This window comes from Hetaerina americana, unplaced genomic scaffold, assembly GCF_022747635.1.
Source record: "Hetaerina americana unplaced genomic scaffold, ioHetAmer1.1.p SCAF_5, whole genome shotgun sequence".
NCBI classification, from domain to species: Eukaryota; Metazoa; Arthropoda; class Insecta; order Odonata; family Calopterygidae; genus Hetaerina; species Hetaerina americana.
In genome coordinates this window covers 38,758,648-38,777,601 of record NW_027287095.1, presented here as the reverse complement: position 1 = coordinate 38,777,601, position 18,954 = coordinate 38,758,648, and the positions used below count along the sequence as shown (strand labels likewise).

The 18,954-nt window shown below is 41.4% G+C and overlaps 1 protein-coding gene across 1 annotated transcript in view; it reads right to left on the bottom strand.

Moving 5' to 3' along the window:
* LOC139693962 (dopamine receptor 2-like) overlaps window positions 1-18,171 on the bottom strand; it is a 554,789-nt gene extending 536,618 nt beyond the window's left edge. The window contains exons 1-2 of the mRNA XM_071592329.1: window positions 16,798-18,171; window positions 16,280-16,710 (exon numbers count right to left, since the gene is read on the bottom strand). Of these exons, the coding sequence (XP_071448430.1) occupies window positions 16,280-16,710; window positions 16,798-17,823 (1,457 nt within the window). The 5' untranslated portion in view covers window positions 17,824-18,171. The remainder of the gene's footprint in view (window positions 1-16,279; window positions 16,711-16,797) is intronic.
* Between the last annotated feature and the right edge of the window lie 783 nt (window positions 18,172-18,954).

The following is an 18,954-nucleotide window of genomic DNA, read 5'->3' as shown; positions in this document are numbered from 1 at the left end:
GCCCGCTTCGAGAGAAATGGGAGAATTCCGAGGATGGGAGAGAATGTGGGCAGAGACTGAAGTTGGAGTAAATAAAGAGAAACAGTTTCAGAGGAGTTCACAGGGAATAGCAAAAGACCAATTTGCACAAAGGAAAGAGTATCTTATCTAGATCTAATTTGCGAAAAAGCTAGAAGAGACGAGGTGTTGGAAACAAGAATGCGAACGGTAATTTTTTCCCGGGCGTTCTATAGAGCCGTTTTGATGAATGATTGAATGTTGATGTATATGCATGTGCCTGCGTATAAACTGTGCACTGAGAAGGTGGAATAGTAATATTATTCGCTTTGATGGTGGCATAGTAATATTATATACATAAGTCACAAATAAATAAAAACAGAGAACAATGGCCTTTTATATTCAATACGTAATAAATTCATATTTTAGCAAAGATAAAATGTACTACAAATAAACAAAACCCATACAAACTAGCAACAAAAATGTTGATCACTTAGAAAGAAAAGAATTGGGAGTCCACGGCTTTTCTCAGTCAATAGGAAAAAGCACAACAGAGATTAAAGGGGTCAACCGAATGTTGTAAGGCGGAGAGTGAGTTGAATATCTATGGATAAATGAATGAAACTTTGCAGCTGCATAAACGTACACGTAACTTATAAATTGTATTCTTACACTCTTTTATCCTCGAGTGGACGCCCTATTTACTCTATCTTATTAGAATTTCTAAATACTTTAAAATTATCATTGGTATGAAAAAAATGACGATCTCCCACCTTTATTGAGCAAATATGTAAATAAATCATAAGTAAGAACGCACCTATCGTTAAATATCAGAGTTGAAATAGGAAAATATTTAAGTTTAATTATAACGTTTCCCATTTTGGAAGTGTCTTGGACAAAGATGGTCATAGTAGTAGGGATATAAGAAAAAGAACAGCGTTGACAACAAAGAAATTTTCACCAGAGGGAAGGTCTAAATGACGGGGTACGTATTGCAATGAGGTTGAGAGAACACTAGCGAAAACTTTGAACTGGACCGTCTGTCGTACGTTAAAAATTTGGCAGTTGAAGTAAGATGATATGCGTATATTGAAGGGCTTTGAGATATGGGAAAAGAATGGAAAATAAAAGTGGACGGAAAGGAAAGCCAACGAAGAAGTACTAGGCATGGAGGGAGGAGAGAGGATTTTTCAGAGAAATTTAAGGAAAGCAGGAAAAGTAAATTCCGAGCATTCTTGCTGGCCATGGATTTCTGACATCTGTGTTAGATGGGAGGATAATAGGTAAGCGAGGTAGTAACAGAAATGGATAGATATATTGGACGGTATAACGGAGATACACGTGCGTGGTGTCAGGCTTTGTCTCGTTAAGTGACACTAAGAAATGTAGGAGTGCACAGTTTGTATCCATCTAAAACCTAACTTAAACGGTTGACTACCCAATAATAATAAAATAAGTAAAACACAATTATTTCCGTGGATGGCCATAGATTAACCCGAAAGTCATAGTTTCATACGAACTCATTCGCACTTGCATTATTTTAATGGCGTCGGGGTTTCATGGCTCATCCCACACCTGTTTTAGCCATCATACTACTAGAAATATTTTATTTGTATTACGATAATTGCTTCATTCGGTATTCGTATTAAAGTATTACAGTGCGTTAGAGCGCATTTAGAAATTTCGACCTTGAATAATAATATTAGTTATTTTATTTTCAGGCCCGGATTAATGATTTTATTTCCATTTTTCTATAATTCATTTTTTGCGTCATAAAAATTTTAATGCTGTAATAATCTTATTCCTGACATTTTTGTGTTCTCTGGTAATGACCAATATGAAACAAAAATAAATTACCGAATACTAAGAGTTAGGTAGTGGCAATAATTTGGCTGTAATTCACGAGTCTAGGTTAAACGGGATACGCAGACTGAAGACAGGAATTAGAAATAAAAATGTGATCGAATTGGAGCGAAATTTAATTCGTTGTGTTCTCCACTAACCTCATTTTGCTTTTAGAGGCCCATCGTCAAATAAATGCTGGGTAACGAATTTAACGATATTTATGCCCAAACAAGGCGCCGAAATATACCAGCCTTTCGCTTTTATTGCACTTCTTTTTGAACACGAAATGTACGCAATGTCTTTTCTTCATCGCTCTTATTGTGTGTGCATTCCACATCTGGCCACGCTGTTTCATTCTTCATTAAGCATAGACATTAAAGACCTTTAAAGTGGGATTCAATTGTTAAACCAGACTCCAATTTTTATTCTAGGTAAGTTACTACTGAACCATTCCCTAAGGGAAACTTTCCATGAAAACGGTATGGGAGCGTGTGACAAAGGCTCATTGTACGGCAGAGAGTTGAAGAGTTAAGTTGCGATGATTTTCTGGAGAAGGTAGGGGGAATGGTAAGGTAATATCTTGATGTCAATTCAAGCTATCCCGTTAGAAGCGTTGTACGAGTGCAACTCGTAAAATGTTTGGTTTCTGAAAGCCGAAGAGAGATGACCAACTATTTTTCGAATGATGTCATATCAGGGCTTTTTAAAATATCGCATGGCTACATTTATTTATCACCCACTAAACATTTCATCCGTAAAGAAGAAAACTCTTCTCTGACATGGGAGTACTAGATTTGGGCTAGCGATAGCATAATTGGTATTCCTGTCGGGTAAAAACTTGAATGCTATGGGACGGCTTCATAGAAAAAAACCATAAATGGGTTTTTCAAGGAGAGAAAACATTTTATATTTTCTCGTATATTTATTTTGAAAAATATTAGCACGTCGGTTTCTCATAAAAATCATGTTGGATTGAATCCAAACTCGATTTCAAGTCCTTTGCAAATGTTTGTACAGAAGCCAACAACAACAGTACTTGTTCGAGTATGTATGCGCAAACTGAATACATTTCCAAACAAAAATGTCCAAAGAGCGAAAACCTTCTTTGCATAATGCTACTCTTTATGCAAGTAGTATTCATATTTTTCTCTTATTTGGTGCACATTCACGTTAGTTTTTCGGGGAAAATAAGCTGAGCGAATCAAAATCGCGGATGGGCCCCAAGTTTCGCCTCTGATCGATATTTTGAGCAGCAGAAACAAGGAGTAAGTATCAGAGGCCGCTGACCCAGTTTTATAAAAAAAATTCATATGGCCGAGATCTGAACTCTGGACCCCTAGAGTACCCGGAACCCAGAATCTGAGCCAAAATTACATAGGGTTTATTTGGCAACGCTGCTTTTGTTAGTCGTCTGTCCCCTTGATTCTCTCACACTACAGAAGAGAGTTGATGTGAAAAAATAGGGCAGGAGACAGTGACAAAGAAAAGATGAAAACCGTGTGCGGAATATAAAAAATAACATAAATTGGTAACTCGAGATTTTAGATGATGGCGACCCAATTTTTTAATTATTCAACTTGCTATGGTCGATCATCTACGTATTCCTTTAAGTTATACTATCACTGTCTTGGCCTTTAAGGTTGTTAAGTTTCCCTAAGGGCGCCTCAGATCATTAAATTCCAGCAGTATAAGATTTAAGCGTTCCAAAAGTCGCTATAAAGAAGCAAGCCCCATATCACACCCTTTCCTTTCGACTGCTGAAGTTTCGCCTAAGTGCAGTGCTTTCAAACAGATGTCTCCATTTGGGCACAAAAATTTTAATGAAAATAACTATTCCGTTGCGCATATTTTGCTTGAACTACTTCCAGAGTATCGTGATTTGTTTTTCATTATGACTAGCAAGGTTTTCCTCCTTTCACTGTACAATTTCGTGTCCATTGCCATTTTGTACTTTCTGAGTCTTTATTCACGCCGACGCTGGGCATCTTTTGACCCTTATTCAACTATCTCTATCGAATTCCCTATCTGTCAGTTACCCAAATTAACTCTCGATCGGTATTACTACTACTTTTGAATCGTATTACATCTCGTGGGCGCTAATAGTAATGCATTGTGCCAACAGTTTTATAATATCTTCACCAGAAGACATCAGAACTGATGTCATAAAACTTGGTAGTGGTGTGAGACCCACGATTGCCGAGGTCAGGCCTTAAACTCCACTTGTGACGGGCCTTGATGACTAAGGAAACGCAGGAGGCTGGAAGGAAGTTCAAGAAAAATCTTTCGTTTGCTACATCCTAAGAACGAACGTTTTCCAAGTGCGCGGCTGTTAATAAGTGCCGTGTAACGATAAATGTGAATTATTGAAAATACGAAGAGGAAATGAATGAGGTGTGCAAAAACGTGCATTGCTTACTAACATTTGTTTAAGATCATGCATACACCTACGGAAGAGACTATTACGACTGTAACGGGCGGATTATTGCCAATTATATCGGGAATAACCTAAGTTGTAAACAGGAGTTCTCAGGCGAAGGATCCATGCTGCAAGAACAACTCGTACATAATACTGCGAACTGGTAACCTTGCTTTCTTCAGTTGCGATTTATGAGACTGACTAGAACATCAAAGAACTGTAAATGATTGATTAAAATTAATATTACTGAAATTTATTTTTTTCTTTAGCAATTACACTAAGAGGGTTAATAACCGACTGGCCCGCTTAAAAAAATTCAATTCAGTTTTAATTTTATGCGAAATGGAATCAATCAAAAAGTAAATCGGCCTCAATTCGTACCTCTTGATGGCAAATCACGTCATCATACATCGGACAGGCGCGAATTGCGCCCCAGGGCTATGCCTGGGCACGAAGCAAGAAGCAGTTACGGTAATTGGCCTCCGAGATGAATTGGGGGTGATGGCATCCACCTCCCTCCCCTCCCTAATTCCTCGTTCCCCCCACTGCGTGAGCGGGTTGGCTGCCGGAGTCAGGAACGACTGAAGGGCGGTTGGGGCAAAGGTAGATGGGAGGGAGGACGAGTTTAAAGAAGGGGGTTATTCGGGGAGGGATATAGGGAAATGGCGTGGGTCAGAGGGATGAAGGTGAGGGAAGGAGGAGACTGCGCATTCTCTGAGAGACAGAGAGAGGGACAGACAGAAGCCGCCCGATTTAGTTCTGTGTGAAGTAGGATCGCATTTCACGGGGTGAGGGTTTGATTGGCAGGGGTCGTCGGAGAAGATGGGAGGAATGCGCGAGGGAAAGGGGTTTTTCGGGAAGTTTAGCTCCGCATCCACAGGAGATGCCAGGTTAACGGTCAATACCTCAACGGGCTCGGGAGGAGATTTCGAGCAGGGCGATGTCCCCGAGGACGATTAGCGGGGCCGTACTCCGCTCCCCTCCCCTCCCGCTCCACTAAGCCTCTAAACCATCCTCAGTTTGCTGCTAAATGGATGGCGACGAAGGTTTCTGAGGGGCAGGATCGGAAGGGGGGAGATGAACGCTGTTCCCTTCCCCAATTATAATTCTTGAAATGGTATAAGATGAAAACTGAGGGGTCGACGCAATCGCGTTCGATTCAAAATGGCAGTCGACTTTTATTTTCGCATTTCTGAGGAAACATCTCGATCACGGCCAGAGTGCGGAGAAATGTAATATCCGACACCGTTTCGATCACCGCCGAGGTGATTGGATCGAGAGAAAGATGTTTCAAAGGTTAGAATGTAAAAAGCCTGGCGAAAATTTTCAACAGCTGCACTATTTATATATCTGTCGCCTTGATTGGGCGAGGTTGAGACTTATAGTCCCTTCTTCCACCTAACGCTTTCACATTAAATTGAAGACAATTACATACAACCAAGCCCTAGACGAAGGAAAATCCACCTAGGCGGGAATCGAACCCGCGACTTTTGGGTTGGCAAGCGAGGACGTTATACCCCCGCCGCCGGGGCGGGCGAAAGTAAACTATAAAATAAAGAAAAACTATAAAACACAGCGTAGAGCAATGTATTCATGTGTTATCCATTGGTATACAGATCGATAAAAAAAACAATGCACACATCAGCTTAATTTCATTTCATACTTCATGCATTCAGTAATAACCTCAAGATTCCATTCATGCGCTCTCGAATGCAGAAAATAACTAGGTTTCGACCGCGGTGCATCAAAAATCAGACAGGTGTGTCTGTTCACATGCATAAAGCAGGTCTGATAAAGGATACGAATTTTGATTGATCACCGGAGTATAAACGCGTGAATTATAAAACAGATGCGCTGGTAACCACACTGATCTAATATCACACTTCGTATTTCTACGGATACAACTCGATCGAGGTCAGAGCGCGGATAAATGTAATATCCGACTGGTTTCAATCACTCCCGACGTGATGGGATCGAGAGAAAGACATTTCAAAAGTCAGAACGTGAGAAAGGCCCACCGACGGTTCACATACGCCGTCACATCATGGCGCTTGAACACACATTCATAAATGTGGGTATTCCGGAATCATTGCCAAACTCGCCGTCTAACCTCAATTTCATCCATGACTTAATTTATTTCAACCATTATTTGGTCGTTTCATTCATTCACTATCACATACACCGTAAATTTAATTTAGGTCTTGGTTTATCAGAAACAAGTACGCAACAGATACGAATGTTAACATGCCAAAAAAAGTGAAAATAGTTCAGTGGGTGACGATAACGTATATGACCACCAGTTATTGGATGTTTGAAGATAAAAGAAATTCACATAATACCTAATTGATTTAATAATCCCGTCATAAGAACGGACATCACAGGAAATAGGTACTATAAACGGTAATCTCACAGGTTATGGTAATCTCACAACTGAATCATTCGGGAAATTGTGGAAGTGATTCGCGCACATGGAGTTCACAATTTGAGATTGCCATCCACGAAGACTAATGAAAGTGGTCCATGAAACGAGACTTCCGAGTGTAGGAGGCCAACAGAATTTGTAAATCGAAGAGCCAAATGTCCTCTCCATTCTGTCAGCGCTTGTACTTGCTTCATTAAATATTTGCTTTCGTGTGATACACTCGTCCAAAACTGAGAGAAGCAGACAAGCGTAGAGAGTCAACCGTGATGAATCAGATTTTCTCTCTTGCTAAGGCTAAAGGAAAATGTCAAGAGAGGTAAGGGCAAACGCAGACATATAAATCTCGCGTGTGTTTAAGTTAAGGAAACTCGTCCAGTGATTTCTAAACCATAATGAAATTTTATTCTCTACATTAAAATGATAGAACTTGTCGTCGTCATAATTGGAGTAATAAAATCGGTAAAAAACTGAAACTTATATTCATATTTTCCAAGTACTTCCGGTGAATTATATCGGCTTATAAACGGAAATATATTCACTGATGAATCTATATCGTAACAGCTCACTTTGGTTATAACGAGAATAATCTTGACAATGTCTCTTTTTCATTGACGAGAGAATGGAACGAAGTTCAAATATGAAGAAGAGTTAAAACTACGCAAGGGTGTTTGCTCAGGTATCTTCAATTATATCCATGTAGATGTATGCTATTGTGTCTGTTAGACGAAGCTAAAATGTACCGATGTAAAGTAAGTGTCCACTCAAAACCATTCTTAAGCGGTAGACTACCAAATAACAAAAATAATCTAATGACCCAAACAATTATACTCGAAATGACTACCTGAATTTAACAGCATCCAGGTTAACTCGAAGTATTCCACTACCGTTAGGGTCATACTCACCGTGAACGAGTAGTCTCATTCATATGTTTTGCCTGGTACCCTTACCTTTACTCGGGAACTTTTCATTACAAGACGCCGAATAAAACAATCGTAAAATCGAACGGGCGCAATGGAACTGATCATTTCCACAAGGGTCACGTTTGCAAAAATATAAAAATAGAGCATCGAAATCAATTCCTTGCGCGGGTATCCGATGGGAACAGGAACAATGCGACTATGTGGATTTCCGACCCGCCTGTCTGAGCAGAAGGAGTAGCCTTTCTACCCCTTTCACTGCTCCGAGCCACTAATCTGCTTGTTTCTCTCCCGGCGATTTTCTCCACTCACCCCCGCGAGGCTAATGACGCCTCACACTCCAAAGCCTCCCCCATCCTTTGGCCTTCTCGAGTACGATCTCTCGTCTGTATCCCATCCTCCCTCCCCCAAACCCTTTTTTTCATTGCTCGGACGTCCCTGTGTAACGCCTCTGGTTCGAACGTCCGAGTGCGTCCCTACGGTGGAGAGTACGAGAGACCGAGTTGTCCGGCGCCGGGTGATCGCAAAATAAACACCCTTGTGAGTATGAGCCCGGCGAAAATAAAACGGCAGGGAGAAATTCGACCGAGGAAGGAAAACACTTCCCACTTCCCCAATTTCATCTACCTGTATATCAATCTTGAAGTACGTTGAGATAAGGAGAAATGCTTTTACAAGAGTATACTCATAAAGCATGGCATCGCATCGTCGGATTTTGAATCCTTATCCACGTTATGTTGATTTCTGAAATTCCCCGCCTCCATGTATCCTTATACTTTAAATCCGAGTGAGCGAACAAAATCCTAAAAGTGATTATTTTGATGGCTCAAGACGGCCTTTGGTACTCGGGACGGAAGCAGCAGGATGATGGTGCGATTTTGTTTTTTTAAAGGGATGCTTAAGCGTACATAGGCGTCTCAGGGAAGGAGATCCCGCCTTGGCGTAAATACTTCACATTTTTTCCGGAAATTTTCGTCGCGTGTACATTTTGGTGTTCAGTACTCGTCGTTATATACCCTGTTGGTTTCTTGTACAAGTAAGCCTGTCTGTAACCATTTCATGCGAATGGAGCATTGTTGTGTTCCTTCCCTTCTTCAGTAAACGGGTTCTGGACAATAAGTAATACCTATAATCCACTCTAAAGGCTTAACCTTAGCAATTAATTTTTTAAGACAATGCACTGAAATACCAACGTTCGTTTTGCTAACAACCACAATTGCGCGCGTATATCTTTGCCTATATTTTCACAATTCACCACGAAATTAACGTAAAATGAGTGTGTGCAATGACTAAACATGTTAACCTACAATTAATATTAATTCAAAGTTAGATTCCACTAATAATATCATGGTTAACTTCCATTTATTTTAAATTGCATGAAGTGGGAGTTCACATAAGAAGAAAAATTGGTCCTAATACCTTATTTAATCCCATTTTTCCAGTATTGTCAAAATATCAATGCAGGCTCATCATGTTCTCATAACTCCTTTTTTTTTGGAAAACGTATTAGATGAAAATTATAAAAAGACTGCAATGGAGTTTCACGTACGAGAATTCTCCAAAAAATAACTTAAGTTTTGAAATAAAACATCAGTCTAGGAGCAAAACAAAGTTGTATTACCAATATACATTTGAAAGGCACATTCTTAAACTATTTTTCTACATAGCCGCAATTCAAATTAAGGCATTTATCATAATGATACCCAAGCTTTTCAATTCCGTCTCCGAATAAATCTGCCACTTTACATGTAACCACTTGTTTACGCCAGCATGCAATACTACGTCACTGTCCAAGCGATGTATTGCGAGCGAGCCACGTCAAGCAAGAGAACCGTAATCGTAAATCGGCGTTTTCACGAATCTTTCCGTTGATTTTCACCAGTCAGCTCATCTGTCACAAGCATTGACCAACATTTGCGGTCCTCGTCGTGAGTATTGTTGCGGCCATTTTTCGTCATATTAACGTTTGGAAGCATAACCAAACAGTGTGAAGAAATATATAACAAACGCACAGTTCAAAATAGTTAGGCCATAGATATTACGGAAAGCGCTGACAGCCAAATAAGCTATTTTATCCATGCCTTAAATGGAGTCCAAATTAAATCCCTATATCTTAAATTCAACCCCTTAGAGAACATTGTACAGAAATGCCCTGTAACTCGTTATTTTTACCGCCAGGTTCTCATCCGTGGCGAGAACCTGACGGTGGACATGATATTAGGAAATCAAATGCCATTTCAACATGTTCAACGTACTCGAAGTTATAAATCAAGCAGGTGAATATTATCGCACTGAAAGAAAGTTAAAGGACTGCCCAATCAACATGTTTCCGTCGAAAATTTCCTTGAATTCTATGATGAAAATGGGAGTTAAAGTCGTAAGCGTTGCTTGACTCTTAAGCAGGCATTCCACATACATGCTCTTCATTACGCATTAATAATAATAACAATTTCAACGAACACCTTCCTACTACCTTCATCACTGAAAATGAAACTTGAAATGAACAACTAAGTAGAAATAAAATTCATGTGTAAAAACTACAATATCGTCGACTGATACCACCTTCATGAAAAACGGATTTTCCTCGTTCACTTCGACATACACATTGCATTTAACTGGATGCCATTACTTCATAATAATATCCAGGGAGAGTTTCAAGCTCTTCGTATTATTATATGCTAACCTCCATTCTGTTAATGAAATATTGTTCTTGATCACGGCCGATGTCATTAAGATTTTAACCCTCATTGAGTCTCGAGCCCATTATTTTCATATTTTTAAATAATGAATATTCAGGCAATTTTAAGAGTGAGGCTCTTTATATTTCACTTTGTTTCAACTCAGTATACATCAACACTAAAATACACTGATTCCAATCTACCGGCCGATACTTCAAATTACTTTGCATGAAGCTGTTTCCAATACTCTAATTCACTACCACTTCCTTCGCGCTATCAGAAAATCAAAAAATTTGATACATCATGAAAAATATTCTTCATACTTCCCATTTTCTTCACATTGATTGTTATTAATGATGTCCAAATCAATATATTGATAAACGATACGTGAGGCAATCTGATGAAAAGAGATAAATAGAGTACTTAAGGAACGATGATTTTCCTTTCATCATTTACGATAACACATTGTAAAAGATATTGAATCATAAAACAAATGATTCAAAAAAATTACTTATCTGTGAGGATTAGAAGTTCAGAGATTCAATTGAAAAATATTTAAATAAATAAACCAAAATATGCCTTCCAACCCTCCCAAGGACTACAACCTTAACGTGATGGAAAGGGCTTGTGCGTTCCGATGGCCCCTAGAGCTCTGCTTGCGGGAGCAAAGATAATTACTCCTGGTAGGGTAACCCCTGCCAGATAGGTCGAAGTTTAGGAGCCAGACGAAAGGTAGGCCACGCAGCGTCTGTTCCTCAGTGAGGCGGCTGCAATGGCGTCTGACCCCAGTGGGGCGGCCGATAAGTGATGGTGTCACGTTGAAAACACTATTGAGGATGGCAACGGGAAACCACCTCAATTATCATTCCCAAGATTTAAATAATGGACAAAACAGAGATTTTGTGTCCTGGCAACTACGGGACTCGGCCCAATCGGCCGTGTGTTGTGCCCGGCAGCGGGGGAGGTAAGGCTCCCGAGGTCGTCATCCCACGAAACCCTTGCAAGGGAAAACCAGCAGCAGCAGGACAGAAGACGCAGGAGAAGAAGACCAATTCAGTAAGAATGGGAACGTGGAATGTTAGGGCCATGATGAGGACAGGGAAATTGGAGAATGTTAAGCGAGAGATGGAAAGGGGAAATATAGATATTTTAGGTCTATGCGAGGTGAAATGGAAAGATAGCGGGGATTACTGGAGTGATAAGTATAGAATAATATACAACGGCGGGGACGAGAGGCAACGAGGGGTTGCCATAGTAGTAAATGAAGAGGTAGGAAGAAGCGTAGTCAACATAGAGCAAGTAACGGATAGAATACTACTAGTGGAGATAAAAGCAGAACCGACGAACTTAGTTATTATTCAGGTATACATGCCACCGAGCAACCATAAGGAAGAAGAGGTCGATAGGATATACGATCAGTTAGAGGACATGATCGCGTGTGTTCCTGCAGGGAAACATTTGATAGTGATGGGGGATTGGAATGCGACGGTAGGCGAGGGAAGAGATGGTGATGAGGTGGGGGACTACGGTTTAGGCACGAGGAATGACCGCGGGGGGAAAGCAGTTGAGTTCTGCAGGAGACTGGGCTTAGTCATCACCAACTCTTGGTTTAGACACCACAAAAGACGCAGGTATACATGGAAAATTCCAGGTGACTCAGGAAGGTATCAGCTAGATTATATCCTGGTTAGACACAGGTTTAGGAACAGTGTGATAAAGTCGCACAGCTTCCCGGGAGCGGATGCGGACTCTGACCACAATTTAGTTGTTATGAAATGTAGCGTCCGTTTCACAAAGATAAGGCAGGGCCGGCGAGTTAGAAAATGGAATGTAGAAGCATTAATTGGTTTGAAAAGGAAGGAATACAAACAAGCAGTAGAGAAAATCATGGAGGATGGTAAAGAGCTAAGTAATATCGAAGAAAAATGGGAAAGTTTCAAGAAAGGGTTGTCTAAAGCCGCAAAAGACACTATTGGAACCGTAAACGCAAAAGGACTAGGAAACCATGGATCAGGGATGAGATGATTACAAAGATGGATGAGCGGCGAAAATGAAAGAATGTCAATACAGAGTTAGGCAAAATGAAGTTCAAAGAATTGAACAATAAATTGAGGCGGGCAACAAATAAAGCAGAAGAAGCATGGTGGAAGACGCAGTGCGAGGATATGGAAAGTCTGCAGAGGAAGGTTGAAATCGGTGCGTTGTACAGCAAAGTTAAATCTTTGTCGGGAAGTAAGAAAGGACGATCTATGCTAACAGTTAGAGATAAGGCAGGTAAGGTAATAGTTGACGCAGGAATGATCCAAGAGAGATGGAAGGAGTGTATAGAAGAACTGTATAGTAAAGAACTTAGACCAACAAAGTTAGACATTGAAAAAGAAAATGACGTAGAGGAAGACAGCTTAGGTCCAGGCATACCAGACAATGAGATAGAAAGGGCATTAAGGGAGATGAAACTAAATAAGGGCATTAAGGGATATGAAACTAAATGATTACTTAGGGGATGATCAGTTTGGGTTTAGGAAGGGAAGAGGTACGCGAGATGCAATTGCAGTAATGAGATTATTCTCGTCGAATCGAGAGGAATATAGAAAGCAACCAGGAGGTATTTGCCTGTTTCGTAGATTTCGAAAAAGCTTTTGATAGAGTGAACTGGCAAAAACTAATGAGCGTATTGCAGGAAAAAGGACTAGATTGGAGGGAAAGGAGGCTAATCCGCAACCTGTACATGTCTCAGACTGCTCAGGTGCGGGTGGGGAACGGGGAGTCCGGATGGGCAGTGTTAGAAGAGGTGTAAGGTATGGTTGCCCATTATCACCGTTGCTGTTCAACCTGTATGCAGAGGAAATGATCAAAGAGACGTGGAAAGAACTGGAGGTAGGAATGAAAGTGGGCGGGGAAATCGTAAAATCAGTTAGGTTTGCTGATGACCAAGCTTTAGTTTGTCAGTCAGCCAAGGGGTTGCAAGCTGTGCTTAATGAATTGGAAATTCAGTGCGACAGGTATGGGATGAAAATCAATATTAATAAAACAAAGGTTATGCGATTTTCTAGAAAGAAAAAGGCTGAGCTAAACATAAAATAGGAGGGCAAAAACTAGAGTAGGTAGAACAGTTTACGCATCTCGGTAGTGTTTTGGACCAACATGGTCAAAGTAGTAAGGACGTAAGGAGAAGAATTGCGCTAGGCAAAGAGGCTTTCACAAGGAGGAGGGAGTTGATGACGGGGACTTTGAGCAAGGATATTAAGAAAAGACTCGTAAAAACTTTGATATGGAGCGTAGCTATATACGGTGCGGAAACGTGGTCATTGAAGCAGGAGGATAGACGTGGACTGGGGGCTTTTCAAATGTGGGTGTCGAGAAGAATGGAGAAGGTGAAATGGACAGAGAAGAGAACAAATGAGGAAGTACTTGCTATGGTGGGCGAAAAGAGGGGTTTGTTGGGAGAAATCCTATGGAGGCAGGAAAAGTGGATGAAGGGGTATTGACCGGCAGTGGGATGTTGAAGACTGTGATAGAGGGGAGAATGTTGAGCAAAAGAGGAAAGGGAAGGAACAGGATAGGGATGTTGGACGGGATGAAGGGAGGAAGAAAGTACTCAGAGCTGAAGAGGGACCTGATGTAAAGTATGATGTTGTGTTTTGCTAGGGGTCACAAATTATTTAATTAGTAATTATGTGCATCCAAAAATTTACCTTAACCGGTATATTACCTAATAATAATAATAATAACTAATTAAATGCCATGGCTTAAATAGCAAGAGATTCTCAGAGCAAAGTGGCATTCATAATTACTGGTTCCAAAAAAACAATACCCAGCATATTCGTAAGATATTGCCTGTACCTCTCTCAAAATCATCCTAAGGGAGGGAAGCCGGCGACACCCCAAGTACACCCACCCCCTCTGAAAATTATCTTTAAAACTAACTTATTTATATGCCTGTCATAGGAATATTTCAATTCTTATCCTTCGATTTGCATACGTATTTACTATTTATCCTTTAATAGGAAAATCGAATTACAACTTCACTAGAAATCATATGATTTCACTTAAAAATAGAATGAACTTATGAAATACATCCCAAGTCTCGGCTACTTAAAAATGCTATGGACATTTTAAAGGCGATAGTGAGCATTTCTCCTAATCTCAATGAGAGAAGTGTGAGCTTTATATTTAGAGTACAGAACACAGAATTTTCTAACGCCAGCAATTTTTAATAAATATAGCAAAACATACTCAAATTTGGGAACTCAAGTAAAAATATATATGAGATGAATTTCGAGTACAAAATTTGGGACACTTGCTTGTGAGTTATTCCCGCAGTTATTTGAATAAATGAAAACATCCACTATGCCGTGAAATAGTTCACGTCTTATAATAGTTCAGGTATTATAACTGTATACGTAAACAATGAAATTAATTGATGAAATACTATCTCAAACAACCTTGGCTTCAGAAGAGTCAATGAATGAGAGTGGTATGGGTATTTTTGGTAGGTAGATATGATCTATTTCCACGAATCCAAACATCAATGAAAACATAATTTTTTTTTGCTTATAGCAGCGCAAATATATTAGTAGTCAGAAGTATTTCAATGCCACAGGTCGTTGGCCATAGATACATTTTGGTCTTTCCCAAAATATCTGTACATAAAATAACGCCGCCCTTGATATTTATGATTAAACAATGCCAAAGTTTTTCGCTATAAATTAGTCTTTCTCGAGAAAAATAATTGATATAAGACTTGAATTAGAATGAATGCTGCTGTAGAAAGAATTTTCATTTTTCAAAACATCTGAATTACTGGTTTTGATGAAATGAAAATATAGCATTTGTGATAAAAACAATATCGAATCGGCTAAAATGCCTTTTCAGGAAATTAATTTGAGCCATTGGGATGAGACTCGAAGAGTTCTCGGTTAACGATATTATATGTGCATCGAATAATTTAGGTTGAGCCATTATATAATTAGTGAGTTTCGCGAAAATTATATTTCTGAAGGTAATATTTGATGAAGGTGCCTGTGCAAGACACAGCGATTATTTCATCATTTTTAATGCATTTCAGTTTTGAAGCAGGAGTTCTAGAATACTATTCTTCAGATAAATTCTTCTTGGTATTGTCCAGAAAAACTATTATCACAGCTTCTAAAATACTTCCAACCTATTGCCTGCAAAACATTTCAAATTTATTGTATAACAAAATTGTCATTTATTTTACAATTGCTACGCCAAAAATTGCATTATTTCCCCATCGGAGGAAACTTACTACTCGTCTGCATACTCCGGCTTAATTAAGAAGCTGAAATATATCGATTATCGAGCTTTCACCTTAAATCTTCTCGTCTATTAGATTATGAGGATCTGATTCATGGCGTTGTTGGATACCGTCGCTCATAACTTTAAATACGAGGCATGAGAAATATTACAAAATGATGGCAGTTTGCTTTTTCCTGTATATAAATATTATAAAAAACTAATTATCGAACAAGAAATAAAGACTTACACAAAAGGGCACGATTCAATTCAGAAGAAAGAGATGGGAGTTTTGAAGCAACAAAAATGCGACTTATTTTGTACAGAACTTGGAATAACACATAATTTGAGTACATTATACAGAATATACTCGTATAATTCATACGCATGGCTGAGTAAATACTTATGTTGGCACCCCACGATATGGGTATTTGTACTCTTGAAATCCTCACTTCTCAAGAAAAAATATTTTAGAGAAATACATTAATGAAAAGCTTCTTTTTGTCAAACCTAACCTCGAATGACGAATCAACAAATGATAAGTTTCTCTGTTAAACTGCAATTTTCAAATCGAACGAATTGTGACATATTAATTTGGCAATAATTATTAAGATAATTTTACTGAAGCAATAACACAAAGTGTGTGGAATTTATAAATCATTCATTGGATATTTCCTATTTTGTCGAATAAACTCCATATTACGGCTGTATCTAGATTTGCGAAACAAAATAATATTTTTCAACTCACCGTCTGAAGTCCCGGCTCCAGCAGGCGTAAATCACTGGATTCATGCTGGAGTTAATCCATCCCAACCAGGTCACGATGTCGCCAATGAGCTGCCCGTGCGGGAGGAGACACTTGGGGCAAAGCGCCGACAGCAAGTTGACCACGAAGAAGGGCAGCCAACACACAATGAACACCCCCATCACTATCCCCAGCGTCTTGGCCGCCTTCTTCTCCTTCGCGAACCTCGCGAGCCTCCGGCTGAGCGACAAATTGTTCTTCCCCCCACCGCCCCCGCACCGCCTCGAGGTCGTGGTGGGCCTCCTGAAGAGGCCCCCACCCCCACTGCTCCCCTCGCTCCCATCGGCGTTCTGGTGCAGCAGCTGCCTCCGGGTCGAGCAGTTCCCGCCGCCCCTGTGGATCCTCAAGGTCAGTTCAACGTCCCCGCCGCCGAACTGTTGGGTCACGTAGCTGCCCGAGGAACCGCTGCCGCTCCCGCCGCCGCCGCCGCACGATCCACTCCCATGTGGGGCTCCGCTCGCCACCTGCTTCGTACCCAGGCGGAGACTTCGGGTCTGAACCACCGCGGCCCTATATATCTTGCAATACGTGAAGGCCATGACGAGCAGGGGGAGGTAAAAGGAGACAGCGGACGAGACGATCAGGTAGGCGGCATGATCGGTGAAGGGACACGTCCAGGGGGGCGCCTCTTCGTCTCCCCTCACGGCCCTCCACCACGCTATCGCTGGGAACGAGATGGCGGCGGAGCACAACCAGACTCCCGCCACGAGAACAGCCGCCCTCGGCCTTCCCATCCTCGCGGGGTATGCTAGGGGATCTCTTATTGCCCAATAGCGGTCCAGCGACACGACACACAAGTTCAGGATGGAGGCTGTAGAAAGGAGAACGTCCAGGGACCTCCAGGCGTCGCACGCGTCGGCTCCGAACGGCCAAGCCCCTGCTAGGGCCTCTGTGGTGGCCCCAGGGGGCATCACGAGCAGGCCTACCAACCCGTCGGCTACAGCGAGAGAGAGGACGAAGAGGTGGGTGGGAGTGTGAAGCGATCTCTCCCGGGCGACGGCGGCCACGACCAAGGCGTTCCCGAGGACCGTGACGGCGGAGAAGAGGAGGAGCAAGGCCCCAAGGGCGGAGCGGCCCGGCGAGAGGGCGTCTGGGGGCCAGGCGAGGTCTTCGGCTGCGATGCCCCCTCCGCTTGAAAGGTTCTCCCACGTGGCGGTGGTGTTGCCGGTCGCCGAGGCGACCGTTACGGTTGACCCGTCCCCGCCGTCTTCCGCGAGGGCGGACGTCAGATTGGTCAGCACCACGCCGGCGTTGGCTCTGATGGTGGTCGTGTTGGTGGCCCACCAGCTCCCAGGGGCCACTGCAGCTTCGCCCGTGGAGGAAAGGAGAACAGGAGATCGCCGCGGAAGATCGTCGTAGGCATCTGGGTCGTCCGCTCCGACGATTGTCCAGTTCGCCCAGTATTCGCCACCATCGTAATCGTTGCCTCCGAGGTACTCGGAAGACCTTTTCTCCCGGTCTCCCAGAGTAAAACTGTAAGAAGCCATCGGAGCGTCTTATGATTAGTTGAGCGTTGTCAATTTGCGAATATCGGAACCCTCAATCACTAGAGAGTAATCCTTGAGGTTACACATAGCGGAAGATGATTCACCCTGTATTTTGCATTATTATGAAATCTCATCGTGAATATACTTCATTGTTGCACGATTGTTAGTCCTAAAGCATTTATGATTTTCAGATTTCCGATAAAAATGTTCTTCGCTTCTATCGGGAGAGCATTTTTCGTGAGAAAGAGGCGATAATTATGTAATTCCTTTTCAAAATCCTTTAACAATGAAGTGTTTCGCCATGTCGTTCACTGTTTTCAGGAACAATTTCACTCATATTCGCAGACAAATGAGATAACACAGCACTGTTCGCCACTTCCGAAGTGTTTCGCAACTAAGAACTATCCTTTGTGCAATCTCAAGAAGGATAATGGATTGTGGAAACATATAACTCTGCGGTCAAAGCCTTACCATTAAATAATGTCACAAGACTCGACGAATAAAGAGTACAAATATATAAAAGGTAATATTTCACAGAATACAACTCCTTGACTTCTTCCCTAAGGCGTCACGTTCGCGTTGCATTGAAGGAGACGAGAAAATCGAAGGTTGCAGGTGTTCTCCCAGCGATAGGGTAGTAGTCTTCCGCGGTTAAAAATAAAATTTCTTTGGAAAGACACGCGAAGGTGTCACACGCACGTACATATTCACCAGGACATCAGAATACACACAAAGATCCCACGCCGGTCTCGATTGGTTTTTTCACGACACTGATTAGGTAATTAATGGTAAATGACGGTGAAAATTTTGAAAAAAATTGCTAAACATTGTAAACACTTTAGCAAAATGGTCCATATGGCTCTGGCTGGAGCAACTACCAAAGTTTGTTCAAGGTTCGCAATGGGGTGGCTGTAAAATTATTGAACAAAACTCCTCGCGACTAGAACTTTCCGATTCCCGTTTAAGAAGAAGGTGGAGGGATTTTGATCTAAAAACTTGTTTTTCTCTATTCCACACGTGGGCACCCGGTTCAACTTCTTACACGGGCAGAAGTTATTCAATTCCATAAAAAAATCAACTTGGAGAAATTTATGCGTGATAGGTGATAAAGAATCAAAAATAATGGTACCA